The 14564-nt window shown below is 42.3% G+C and overlaps 1 protein-coding gene across 2 annotated transcripts in view; it reads left to right on the forward strand.

Annotated features, from left to right (window-relative positions):
• LAMB3 (laminin subunit beta 3) overlaps positions 1-14564 on the forward strand; it is a 318725-nt gene that overhangs the window by 284675 nt on the left and 19486 nt on the right. For both annotated transcript variants that reach the window (XM_085647191.1, XM_085647190.1), the window contains exons 19-20: positions 10351-10558; positions 13333-13474. In XM_085647191.1, coding sequence (XP_085503317.1) covers positions 10351-10558; positions 13333-13474 — 350 coding nt within the window. The remainder of the gene's footprint in view (positions 1-10350; positions 10559-13332; positions 13475-14564) is intronic.

The following is a 14564-nucleotide window of genomic DNA, read 5'->3' on the forward strand; positions in this document are numbered from 1 at the left end:
GCATGATCTTCCTCCACTAATGCCTTATCAGTGCTTTTGGATTCCAGGTATTATTAGCTTTCTCCAAAAATGCATTATCAATGCCACAATAAATGCTTTGCTACTAAAATCTCCACACTGTTGCTTCCCCAAAATTTTCAGATTTTACACTCATGACAGTGACATGTCTTATAAATAAAAGGATGTTTGTGGGATTACCGATCCATATCATGGTAAATCTCGAAAATGTCTCAATGGTAAAGAAAACTAGAAAATAGCATACTGGGACCCATGTTAATGGATGCTTGTATCCTTTCAGGCGCCAACCATCACATGTGGTATTGAGGGGCAAAACTGCCATTTGCATAATTTTCAACACGCTTGCTGGGTGGACGTACCTGTCTGCTCCTCTCCTTTCTTTCCTGTCTTCAGACGTTCCAAACAAACAACTGTGGAGATACCTGTGATGCACTGTAGAAGTTCCTCTCGGGTTGGCTCTGGTCCTTCACTGGCCCCTGGGACGGACCCACAAGCAACCACAACAAACACGGTACGTCGGGCGGCAATAATCAGAGAAAAATCCAAAGCCTGCTGTACCAATACAGACCCTTGCGCGCCTACATCAGTGCTGCCAGATTTTTTCACAACTTTCAAGCCCAAAAGCAACAAAAAAGTAGCCCAAAATAGCCTAATGTTGCCACTCCATTAACTTACGTGTAGCCGGTCTACAACATTAAAAAATATACTTCTATTTCAAGGATATGTTTAGTACCCACATTAATAAGATTACCTATATTTTGTACACTAAAATCAAAGTTGCTCTGTCAGGTAAACTGTCACTTACTTGATATCGCATGGTGTGGAGCAAGCTGCCCAAAAAAAAAAAAATCTTGGTCCAATTTTGAGGACTGCAACTGCGGAAACGTTCTTCTTGGGAAAGGTGCTCTTCAGCATGAAGTTCCTTTTGCATACTCATGTCAGGCCCCTCAGAGTAATGGCAATATAGGCCAATGCTCCATGTTTTTTCACACTTGTTTGAATGCTCCAAGAGCAATGCTGAACATCTCTATATATACGCAAATTACGTATGTTTCGTACTTTTTGTTACTCATCTGAAGAGAGCAGTCCATGGCATGGGGTGCAGAGATTGCTGCTTGATGTTCCCATAAGCTAATACCCGATAAAGTGTAAGTGCATTCTGCAGACTCACAGAAGAATCTCAATCTCCTGTTCTTTGCAAGGTATCAGTATGGTGGATCCTTGTTCAGCCAGTGGAAAGGTAAATGTTTACTGCCTTAAAGACGTATACTATCAATAATGCAGTAGGTGCAGTGCCACCGGGGTCTGTGGGAGGCCTACTTCACTCCAATTAGGGGTGAGAAGCCTTTCCTCCATTAGTGCACCCATCTCAACGGCCACAGTGGTTGCAGGAACCTACCTACCTTATGACCCTTCTGCTTACAGGAAAGGGTGTTTTAACCTACAAACTCACCACAATGTGAAAGGAAAACGATTTTTAAAGTGTGCCAAGCTTAATACAAAACATAAACCTCAAATGAAGGTCTGCATGCATTACAAACCTGCCAAATAAGCTAGGAACTACAAAGACACCAACAATGCAGTATGGACGAATTACACTTGGACATTCACATTGCCAATAGCACCACCTCCAACAAATATGAGAACAATTGAATTCCAATGCTTGTTTCACACAGCTAGCACGGTTCTGTGTGCGAGGCAACATGAAGTCTTGTGGCCTGATCAAAGAAAAATGGTACGAAGGCAAAAAAAAACGGTACGAAGGGGCCTGCAGGCGATTCATAGCTGTCAAGGTTTCAGATTGCTTAAGTGTGATATTTTCACATTTTTTGTGTAATTATGAGTGACATTCAACGACTACGAGTGACACCTTCTCATGAACAAAAATCAAGTAAAGAAGTTGAGGGAAACATATAAACATCAGAAATTACAGCCATTCCAGCAACAAGAAACTCTATGAAGATCTTAAAACTATTTCAAAGCACCAGAAATGGAAGGACACTATTCGATATGGAAAATAAACTGCATAGTTGCCACGTTTTAAGAGTGCTTAGGTGAGCCATTTTCAAAGTTTCAGAGTAATTATGAATGACATTCAACTACTAATGGTATGACACTAAGAGTGACAGAGCAAAATCAAGAAATTAAGTACATAGAAACAGATAAAACAAAAGAAATTACACTGATTTGAGCAAGGCCAAACTATAAAAAGAACTGCTGCAGAGCACCTGATCCTACTGTAAAATGATCGTATGCCCACAATCTACTCACATTGTACATGATTTTACTCTTGTGATCACTACTACTGCTTGCGAAACCATAGACAAATTGCACGAACACCGTGACAGGAAGCTAGTCAAGTATTTCATATGATTTTGCCTTGACCCTGCCAGCGTAGCAGCAATGTGTTTGTGGGGACACAGCAGGATTTGTTAAAAAACAAACCTGATCCTGTCTGGTGCTAGTCACGCGCTGACCAGTGACAGAACCAGGCAGGCTGCTGAGGCATGAGTGCATTAAAATGAGCCTGCCCTGCCAATAAACGAGTATTTCACACCATGTGGGGTGCCTAAGTCTGCTTTTCATAATCATCAATGTTATTGTTGAGTGTGACTGATGTGCACACATCTGTCACCCCAGCATCCTTCTGTTCTTATACCCTCCTTGCCCTGTATTTTAATCACAACGTCCTGTGTTCCACTCTGTGTGCTCATCTGCCCCCTCACCCCTCTAGTCATCCCTCTTTTTGCACTGTGTTTTCATCACCCTTTCCTGCCACCAGTGTTGCACTCTGTGTGCTCATCTGCCACTCCTCGCCCCCCCTATTACCCTCTGTTCTCATCCTTTTCCTTGCCTGGTGTTATCTCGCCCTTTTTTGCCCCCTGTGCTCCACTTCCCAGTGCACACATCCGACACCCTCTGTTCTCAACCCCTTCTTGCCCTGTGTTTTCATCACCCCTTCCTGTCCCCAGTTTTCCACTCTGCGCTCATCTGCCACTCCTCGCTGCCCCCTGTACCCTCTGCTCTCATCTCTCTCCTTGTCCAGTGTTTTCATCACCACTTCCTGACTCCTGTTTTCCACTGCGCTCATCTGCCACTCAGCGCTGCCCTCTGCACCCCTCTGTTCTCACCGCTCTCCTTGCCATGTATTTTCATCACCCCTCTGCCCCGGCTCTTTCCCAACTACACTAAGCCCTACAGCTGGAACCTCCGACGTCACCATACCTGCTGCTGCTGCATGCGAATGGAGGTGGGCCGTAATGTGCCTGACACCACCCATCATTGAACTGATCTGACCCAGGATTGGGTCAAACGAACTCCAAGGCAGGTCGGAACATTACTGGGTGCAGGTCAAAGGTCACTGCAGATCTTGCAGGACCCTAAATGGAAAGAAGTTTCCCGTCCGCATAGATTTATGGCCCTGCCGGTGTTACTTGTGGGCAGGGGCCGCAGGCCATAGAGCCACAGTTGCACCTAATATTAGGAAAGAGGTGTGGCATGCAAGGCATCCATATGCTGCAGCTCGGCGGCGCCGCACAAAGCTTTGAATCCGCCGCACACTGGGTGGATTTTAGCCCAAATTTAAGTAGCCCGCCCAACACGATTTTTTCTCGCACAATCGGGCAAAATGTCGCCCAATTGTGCGTGCGAGAACTAGCCCAATCTGCCAGCCCTGGTTTCCGTTGGATTTCCTGCACATTACGAAGGGGAGGGCTCGTTGGCTGGATCTCTGAGCTGAGACAGCTCATTGGCTGATTGGAGTCTTTTCCCTCTGACCTCGGTCCGGTCGCATACCACACCACCATGCTAGGTGGTGATGCGTGCGCTGCAGGAAACAGTTGCACTTGCAGTTGCAATCAGGGGCACTTGCGCTTCAAACGGAGCCGCATGCGCAGCACTGGTGGCCCTTTGCGGCGGCCTTTATAATTTATTTGGGGACTCTGACACTACTGTAATGACTGACAGTGGTGTCAGTAAGTGTCACCAAATAAATTATAAAGGCCTCCGCAATGGGCCACCAGTGCCGCGCGGCCGCCGCCCCCAAAATAGTGCCGCCTGGGGCGGACCGCCCCCCACCGCCCCCCCTAGCTACGCCAGTGCCTCCTCATGGGAACGTTTAGGCGGAGGGGAGCCGAGTGGGTCCTGAGAAGAAGTGGTTGGAGTCTGGGAGGGAGGGGGGGCAATCTGCTGTGAAAGTCTGGAAAAAGCCTGCTCAATTTGGCATGAGAGCCTATCCTCTAAGGGAGAAATGGCCTGGTCAACCGCCCTATAAATAGAGGTATCCACTGCCTCATAGAAGGCGTCGCCCCAGGGCATGTCAGCGAGGGGGTCTTCCTCCTCCTGATAATCGTTATAGAAATCCATGACGCTGAAGACTGACTAACGTCGTGCAATAACACCAAGTGGATCCCACTGAGCCTGCAAAACGAGGCCTCCACAGGCTGGGTGACATCCAAAATATTTCCAAGAGTGCGGGGAAACCGCAGAATCAACGGGTTCAAGCCCAGGGACAAAAATGCTGGCAAGGAATAATCAACAAACCCCTTTTCACGGGGCCAACTGGTCTGGGTAAAGTCCCTCTACATGCACCCCCAAAAGTACAAGACCTCGCAAGGCATTTAACAGAGCGAGCTGCACATACAGGCTCTGCCTTCACAAGGTATATTGGGCCAAGGCACAGAGCATGGTGCACAATTAAATGCAGCAATGCAAATGTTTCTCTGTCGCGTTACAACCGTTCAGGTGTCTCCTTCAGACCAGGGCTCCACAACAACAAATGCGGGCGCGACGTTTGAAACTCTCTGAAGAGAGATCAAACGATGCACCGCGCTCGCACTTCCTCCCGCGCCCTCTAGCGGCGGGAGGTCCGGAGCCACCGCCAGCAAAGAGCCGCGTAGGAACGGGGAAACCGTGCCTGCGGTTTACTCTCCGCAGCGTAGCCCACACGCTGCGGGAGATTGTAGATAAGAGCGCTTTTCCGGCACCATCAAAACAAAGCTGTGCACGCGAAAGCAAGCTAACGCATAACGAAATTCACACCACTTAAAAAATAGGCAGAGAACAGCGCGAAGCAGCGCTCGCTACAGCACAAGCAAATTTACCACAGCAAAGTACATCAAAGCACAAAACGGGAAAATAAGCCTGAATGGTACTTATCTTGCTGCGTAGCAGCGAAGAAAGAGGAGGAGAGGACACTGTTGAAGGACTATGTTGGGCTGCCTGAGCCCTGATTGGACACTGGATTTATGTGCTGTGATTGATTGGTACCATGTTTCTTGTTGTGACTACATGTTTCCTTTGTTCCATGGGAAATGTAGTTTTTGTTATATCTTCGCTGCTATGGATTAAAGTGAAGAAAGAAGGCATAATCTTCGCCTCCAGTCCTGATATTGAATTAACATTCTGTATTAACAAAGCATGACAGTTCACCCATAAAGCAATTTTCTTGTGTAACATTAAGCAGGTAGTCTTAATGTATATAATAGCAAACCGTCTTCCACGACCGGGATGCAAACGATAGTGCTTTACGCCAGGTACTGGGTAATCACACATCTTTGCAAGATGCAATCCCTCCTTCAATATGCTTGTGAAGTTGTCAGCGTCAACAGTAATGTTGTATACAGAGAGGGGAGCAGGGAAAGATAATCATCAGAGTCAGTGAAAAATACTTTCCATTGGACAAAAGAAAAATAAAGTTATCAAGCGCAAATACACTTTTCTTTGTCATTTACTCATTCGCAAATTCAAGTTTATGCACATGCAAGTGCTTACAAGAGTCAGTGCAAGTACCCCTGGAAAGATGGGCCTGCCACATTGTCCTAGAAGAATGCCTGCAAGATTTTGTGAATTACCAAAAATTGTAAATTTACTTCAAATGTAAAAGTAAATTTACGTGAGCAAATTTACATTTTTTGTGAATAGGTTCAGTGAGAGACCAACACCTAATGGCAAAGGGACCCCTGCATGATGCATAGAAGAAACAGATTAGAACGTGTGAACTAGCTCCACCTTTTATGTACTTATGCTGGGGGGAGGTTGCACTTGTCTGCGCTGTATGTTCTGGACACAAAATGGCACAAAATAGCACAGTGAAAGTATATTTTACGAGCTATCGACTATGTATTTGATCTTTAAAACGATTGCAACAATTCGACTCACATTCATAAACAAATTCAAATGCCTTCATGTATAGGTGTGCACTTTTTTCAGGAGTACATTCTCAAATTTCTAGGATGTTAGAATGTCAAAGAACTCCCAGAGTGGTGTTGGTAAAATGTAACTGTCTTGGCTTTTCAAGAATACTCACAGAAGCAGTTACACTGCGCAGTTGAATAAAGGGGACGATGGACAAGTCCATTTTACGATTGTTGATGGTGGGATCAAAGACATTTAGGGGCTTTGGTGGTTTTCTCTATGAAATCCAATATACATTTCTGGCAGATTTATTTTTTAGGATAGGGGAATTACATATTGTAGATATTACACATTATGGTTGTGGTATTGATTCTACTTCTGGTTCTTCAGTGCTCACACATTAGAACTATGCAATAAGATGGGACTATAGTCCTGCTGAAACATACGTACTTTTAACTAATAGAGTTGAAAAAGCAGCATGGCATAGACCATTTATCCAGAAGTACTGAAAGTGATATGCTACTCATTAACATTGATGAGAAAGGGGAAGGGAGCCATGACCTGCACTAGGCTTCGCGTGATGATAATTAACAAATTTTACGCACACACACACATACACACATTCCAATTAAAAAAAAAATACATTCTATTAAAGTTAGGGTTGACAACTATGTTGACAGTGGCTTTTCCTTAAAAACAAAAGAAATTGGTGAATTGCCGAGTGTAGGTGCTGCCCTTACCCCACTGTATCAAGTCAACCTTTTGGTGCTCGGGTAATATTAAAATGAGATGTGATTTAGAGAGTAATTTATTACGTTTAGTTTATTTAAGGTTATATGACAGTATATTATTAAGGTTTTAAACTGACAATATAAACAATTGTTGATCTGGTGGCATATAATTATTGCGTATTGGTGAATGATGGTGACTGGTTATGTGTATGGTGGTGGGGCATTTCATGGTGGCTGCATGATCACATGTTAGTGGTTGTGGATGCATGAATATTGATGTGGGGTAGTTTTATGGGAGGATTTCAGCATACAGCATTTTTGTTGTCGACAGTGAATAGCATTTGAAAATGTTGGCTATTTGAGTGCATGATGGTTGGTATGTTGGTGGCCCTCTGTGTTTGTGCTGATGTGAATGGGCATTTGGTTGTTTGCCCATTGGTGTATTTTTAGTGGATTCGGGTATATAAATGTGGCTCTGTAGTTATGTCAGTGGAGGCTGTGGTGCTCATGGTGGTGGTTGTGTGGGCAGATAATGGTTGCTGTATACTAATATATGATGTGTGATTAGCCGTATGATCGTTGATATTTTGTTATAGGTACTATAAAACATTGGTAAATGGCCAGTGTATGGCTGAATGGTGGTTGGTTAAAGATGGTGGTTGTGTGGATATTTGATGGTGTGTGTATGAATGCATGTTGGTGAGTGTGGACATATGAATGTGGCTGTGTGTTTGTTTTTTTTGGATTACTATGGATCTGTGGGTTTATAATGGTGATATGTGGACACAATGTTTGTTGTGTGGTTTAATATGGTGGTGTGAAAATAGTCATATGTTGCTTGGTTAATTCCTATACCATATACTAGTAATTATGTGTATTCTGTATGAGGCATATGATGAAGTGGGCATTCATGTTAACTTAATACAGGGAGGTGAAAGCAGCTCCTAGGGTCGTTTCTTAAGAGTGTGTAGAGTCAAGACTGTGTGACTCTGAAGAATCTGTGCAGTCTGGAGAATGAATAAAGTAATATATAATATAACTGTATCGCATGGGTGTATATACTTTGTGGGTTATCTGTGCATTGGATGTGCGCATCACATGGAGTGTGTGTATTGTGCACTGTGAAGTATTTGCATCCTTCATGTGTGTGAGGCGTGTACATTGGTCTGATTGTATACTGAGCCAGGATTAAACATTGTAGGTTCCTTTAAAGAATGTATATAGAGAGAGGACTGTGGATTAATAATGTGTAAGGAGTGAGGAGTGTGCGTATTTCGGAGAGTGGAGTCACAAATGTGTGTTATCGGAAACAAATCAAATTATGCCATGAGGTATTATCACAGCAACAAGTGTGATTTTTCTTTCCTAAAAGGAAATGAAAATGTACACTCCCCAGTGCTTGGCAGCCACCTCTGTAAGACTCTACCTAACAGTACCCAGAAGCTGTCCCTGCGTTTCCCTCGGTTTATAAACTGAGGCCCACTGTCCTTGGTTTAAGTTTCCTCTGCCCTCCTCAGTCAAGGCATGAACCCAATTACAGAAGTGAGTAGATGCAGGGATGGCAGTGGAGAGAAGGATGTATTTCATTGCGCTTCTTGCCTGCGTCTCATCACAGAGCCCTGAGGAATTATGTGATGCACGTTTACAGACACTCTGAGTGAGTGCTTGCTGACACAGGCCGGGTGCTTTTATATTACATGTATAAATATACTTTTCCAAGGGCCTCATTACAATCCCCGCTTGAATACCTAGTCTGGCACTAACAGGAATTTCCACCTTAAAAAGAAATCAAAGTTTTTTGGTAAATACTATAACCAGGGTTTTTCCCACACAGTTTTCTGCAGGTAAAAAGTGAAAGAATTCATGGGGAAAATGTAAGTATTCTGAGCTTTACACCTAGGAAGAGGTCTGCTTTATCGCTCATTTACAGGTGTGAAACTCAGAATGATTTGGTAATATGACGCTTAGTAAAAACCAAAGCCCTGGGTGTTTCTAAATATGGATGCTGCATATCTGCATCATTTTACAGTGGGAGATGGGATGAACTCCTGTATCTTGGTAAAAGAAAGCTTTTATTGCGGTTGATAAGGTATGATGCTGTTAGAGGCCCTACCTAAAAGGTACATTTGGTTGTAAACAAGTGTATGACAGAATTTTCCTTTTTGATGTCTGCCAAGGATTCACAAAGGGATTCCTTGAGGGTGTAAATGCTTTTATTAGTGCTTATTACTCTGCCACTAGTGTGCAGAAATCTGCAGTAGTAAATCCCACTGAAAGGGTGGGAAAAGCATGTTCTAAGGCTTAGCTTGCCTTGGAAGTTTAGGAACACCTACAGATATGTACGTTTGTGGACGATTTCAACCACCTCTATGTCTACTATTCGCATTGTAAATGGTCAGAGATTTACTTCAACCAAGGGCTCCATTTCCATCATGTAAAAGGGAACTAGTCACTCCCAGGGTGTAGGGGATGGTCTCTTTGTATGGGGAAAAAGGATAACAAAAATGGGAAGTCTCGAGATTACACTCCTCATAATTGTTTATGTTCATACAGTAAGCTTTCCAGCTATCCAGGTGCACCATCAGTTCGTGAGTGTCAGTATATGGAAACATTGTCCACCTGTCACCGTTCCAAGTGGATACCCGCAATGCACTGTTGATTTGCAGTGTGAAGCAGACTCCAATGAAATCTAGTAATTCAAAATATTTTTTCACTAGAAAAACATTTTATTTTAATTGGTGCTCAATTATAATACTCTTCCTTTTCTTATGTAATCATTACATTCGTAAAGAAAAGTATTGATTGCTGTAATCCTAGAAATTAGCGTCTTTCGTAATTTATACAGTAATTTCATTGTTTACCATAGTCCGAATGCATTCGGTATTACTATTCTTTATCGGGGGATTTCATGTCTTTTTTGCAATTAGTTGTTCACTGCTGTATGGGGAAAATGTTTCCCCATGGAGAATAAAATGTGCATTTGCCCAAGAGTCTCCATACCTCCTGTACAGAGTTATCCTCTATGGAATGATAGGCAAGATTATGATCCTTTCGGAGGAGACACGACATTCCCAGGTGTAACCCTGGAAACCTGTGCTTGGCCCTGGAAATGTTTGTGAGTAGCAAAATACAGTAAAAATACATTCAGGCACAGATGTAAATATTTGCCCACAATTTCACATTTGTTTTTTGTGAATAAGAACCTAGCTATTTCTGTTGCAGGCGTCTCTCATGTATTCATAGACCTGACTCTGGTACTGCCATTATAGGATTAAATATCCGTTTATCCTTCTTATTGCTTTTGGGTCTTTGGGGGTATCATCCTCTGCTAGTTGTCTGATGCTGCGACCGAATTTTCCACTTTCTCCATTGTGGCGCACTCCTTGTCCATATAATGAACAAGTCAGGATGTTTCCAACAGGATAATAATTGTTACTGTGTACGTGCTGCTTGCGTCTCTCTGCAGATCCCGCGACTGACCCTGCAACCATACAGCAGGTCAGTGAGTATGTCCTCTCCCTGCACCTCCCCACCGACTCGTCTTCTGTGCTGCGGAAGATCAAGGAGATACGGGATATCGCAGGCAAGCTGCCCAACGTCAACATGGTGCTTGAGCAGACCAAGCTGGACATTGAGAAGACCAAGCAGCTGCAAAGAGAAGCAGAAACTGCAAGGTACAGTATTCACAATTACTGAACTATACAGAATCCATCTATGTCAGGAGATCTGTACGCATGCGTGTGGAGGCGCACACATATGAGCATGTCACTGAGTTGTAATCACTTTCATTTTCCTTGCTCTGAATTATTCACACCTATTTAAAACAATGGCCTGGTGCCTTATAGCATATTCAGTTAGGCCAACTAATATGTATGTCTTTACTTATTAAACCTGTTTATTTAGTGCACTTGCACCACAAGGAGCATTAGACTCTATAGTGTGCGAAAATCATAGCAAAAAGGTTAAAAGTGAGAAGAAACTTGCAGTGAACGTAGTGACAGCAGTTTGTGCAGCCCATTTTCAGGCTTTCAAGTAACTAGGCAAAGTGAGGTTGCGGCATCTGAGAAGGAGAGTCTCTGAGCAAGATGTTTTGAAGAAAAATGCCCTTAGTTGGAATTGTTTTCATCTTCTGAGTTCTCTAATGTCACCTGAAATAGCGAGGAGTTTGGATAGCAATGAGGGTGTCACTTCATAGGTTTTACAGGTGAGGCGTCTTAGTTTGAACGGGATTCGTGTTAGTAAGGGTGGCCAATGAAGATCACGTACAATGTGCATGATGTTCTCAACTGCATTCAGAGTCTAGAAGTGGAGTGTGATATTGCCTTCAGCGGAGTGAATGAAGATTTAGGTGCACGTGCTAAGACGGTGTTTCCAAAGTCGAGCCTTGAGATAACAGGAGTTTGTACTGTAGTTTACAAGTCGTCTGGAAAGATTATCTGCTCATTTTATTCGAGCGAGTGAAGAAAGAAGTTAGTATGCAAGTGAAGTATGCTGTTCCTAAAAGAATCAGAAAAGGAAACAGAAAAGGCAGTTGGTTAGGAGGGGTCTGAGCAAGCAGATTGGGGGATCTGACTGCTCAGGAGCAAGAACCCTCACACACCCAGATGGATTTCATGCTTCATCATCGGGCAACTCCTCGTTCAAAAGAAAATGTTCAAGTTTTTTGCTATTCTCGGGTGACATAAGTAGGAAATCCTTTTCCTTTTTTGGGTTCTGTCATCCAGGAATGGAGTGCTCTTAGACATGAACAGAGAGTCAGATTGTCCTCTAGAGTTAGACTATTTTAGGTACACCGAATGTGATCAGCGTATTGATGCACAACAATTGTATTGTTAAACATCAGGCTCAGAGGTTTCATGTTCAGGTTGATAACAGCGGGACCTAGGAGCGAACCTTGAGCTAAAGTTGCTGACAGATCCAGAAGAATGATTTAACATGTGATGACACGCATGTGCCAATAATTATTCAACATGAAATTAATTAACCTTTTGAAATCGATAGGGAACTATGCAAATTGCATCGCAAGGCAAGTAAACGAAAGAAATGTCTCCATCTTTTCATATAGGATAATTGATTATGAAATGTGGGGAAACATTGGCTCCTCAAGAACATTACAATTGAATCGTCTAATGATAGCTGCATTCTGTTCAACGTTGGGGAGTAAGGATGTGATTGGTTGGGCAATAAAGTGTCAATGATGAAAGGATTTAATGTAAATGCTGGTGCATAATCTGGATATCACTTATCTAATAGCCATGCAGCTGCCCTGTAAACTGCTGCTGTAGGGGGCAGCCACTATTCTCTTACGGTTTGGCTACTGGAAGAACACTTTGTATATAAATACAAAACCGTTAAGTGGCCTGATGTGATTATAAAGATGTTTCAAAAAGGCAACACAGAGACAGGGGCAAGGCACGTATTGGCCAATTCTCTTCTCATTTACGGTCTCTCCTTGTAATTTGAATTCACTTTTGTAATTAAGTATATAGGGTCAACAATAAACTTTGAAGGCAATTGTGTCCTTAATGCTTAAATAATCATGTGGGAGAAGATGACCACCAAACACTGGCACATTGGGTTACCTGCTGATTGTCATAATACACAATTAAAATAACCAAAAGAGATTGTGTCACGTGGCGCCGAAGGGACTGAGGATATCCTATGAGTACAATTTATAGTCATGCAAAACCCTAGCATTTTATTTCAAGCAGGCAAGAATATGAAGACAAATTGGGAGAACCAGAACAAACACATTTCTTAGAGATTAGTCAAAAGGAGCAAAAGTAATTCGGAGGATCAAAAGTCGAAGACCTCATTCTCTTTGCCATTGCATTATCTGACCGCCATTACAGAATAAACTTTGAACAGATTTACATTAAACCAGGCAAGAAGGTAGACCATGAATTAAATTGGATCCTTTTTAGAATGATGGAAATAAATCCGGTAAATTATGGGTAAACTAAAACGTTACACATTAAATATCACACAATGCGCAGAGTTCACGTACAACAACCCTGTGCTGAAAAAATAAAATGCTGGTTTGGTGCTATTATGCCATAGGAACACACCACAATTCCAGGGGGGATAGAAAAAACCCACAGATTGGACGCAGAGGAAATACCATTTGTCTAGAAAATCTTTAATATATTCTGAGTTATTTTATTCTGCAATAGTGACATTATTCACATCCGAAAAATGATGCCTTAACCGGCTAACCCATTTCACTATGCGTAAATTGTGGGTGGCACCTTAAGAATTCTGATTCTATAAAAATGGTTTATTCTTAGATTCTCTGTACATTTCAGAGGCCACTCAAATTCATGTAAATGTCGTCACTGACTTCTTGTCTGAATACCTGTTGTATACCCCGCTTCCTCTTCGTTTTCATGTCTATCATTCACCTGTGTCTTGCTTATGATGCCTTTTTAAAACCTTTTGGCCTTTACAGAAACATGGCAAATGCTGTGGAAGGAAATGTGGAGGGTGTGATAGTGAACATAAACCAAGGCAAAGCTTTCCTTCAACAAGCAGAGGACACAGTTGCCGGTACAGGATTTCAGTTGCGGGTTGCGAAGGATCGGATTGCAGAGGTGAGAAATGTACTGAAAGTCTTCGACTATGATATGGTACATGAACCATAACCCTTAACACCGCCATACACTGTTCACAGCTTCATACATGACATCTCTCATGTAATCTCCAATGACCTTCATTCATGACATCATTCATGCATAGAGGCCTGCATATCGAACTTAAACATGTATTACTGTGTTATTTCTCTCATTTGATTTTATGAAAATAACAGCATGAGTTTCAGAAGAAAATAATGCATTCCCCAAATACAAAAAAGTAAAAGCAAACTTTACATGGCTGAAGTATTTAAAGGGGGATTGTCACATAATTTACATTGATGTTTCCCTACTGCGTCAAAGGTTCGGAGCTGCAAGAATATTTTTGAATCTGTGGTCAGATTCGAATCTGCCTGCTGCTTTAATGAAATCAAGATTCTCTCTGCATAATAATTGGAGAATCGTCATTCTCCAGTTGTAGGCTTTTGGCTGAATTTAATGATCACAGGATGTTGAAAGTGCTCTGGGTGAACTCAAGAATTTGACCTCATGAGTAATACACTAGGGCTATTTGACTGCCTTCTGACCTTATGAGGGTAAAACAATGATCAATGAATACCACCATTACTTTTATTGTTTATAGTCCATATGAAACTATATTATCAAATAGTTATCATTTCATTTGGCCTTAACTGAGAATCAACTTACGTCTTTTATCGTAAACTGCATTTGATATGAATATTATATTTGCAATTCGTATATTTAAACCATATCCCATTGTATCAATGACTAAACCTGGATTTTGACAGAACCCATATAAACTATTTAGGCTTTCCTAGGGCCTCTGTATAGAAATGTGATTCAATTGGGTCTTTCGAGCAAATAGATGCCAGATCGCACTGCTATAAAGAGTTCTAAATTAGTGTGATGATGTAGTAGCCTAAACACAATTGTCTAAAAGTTTGATAGTGTATATTATCACCTTTAAACTGACCCTCTGCTCTGAAAAAATATTATCTGACAGTTTGCAGATTACATTAAATTGTCCTTGAATGCTTCCATCCGTTATAATCTATGGGGGTCATTTAGACCATGGCAAGTGGCCCACCTA

The sequence above is a fragment of the Triturus cristatus genome, chromosome 3_2, assembly GCF_964204655.1.
Source record: "Triturus cristatus chromosome 3_2, aTriCri1.1, whole genome shotgun sequence".
Classification (NCBI taxonomy): Eukaryota; Metazoa; Chordata; class Amphibia; order Caudata; family Salamandridae; genus Triturus; species Triturus cristatus.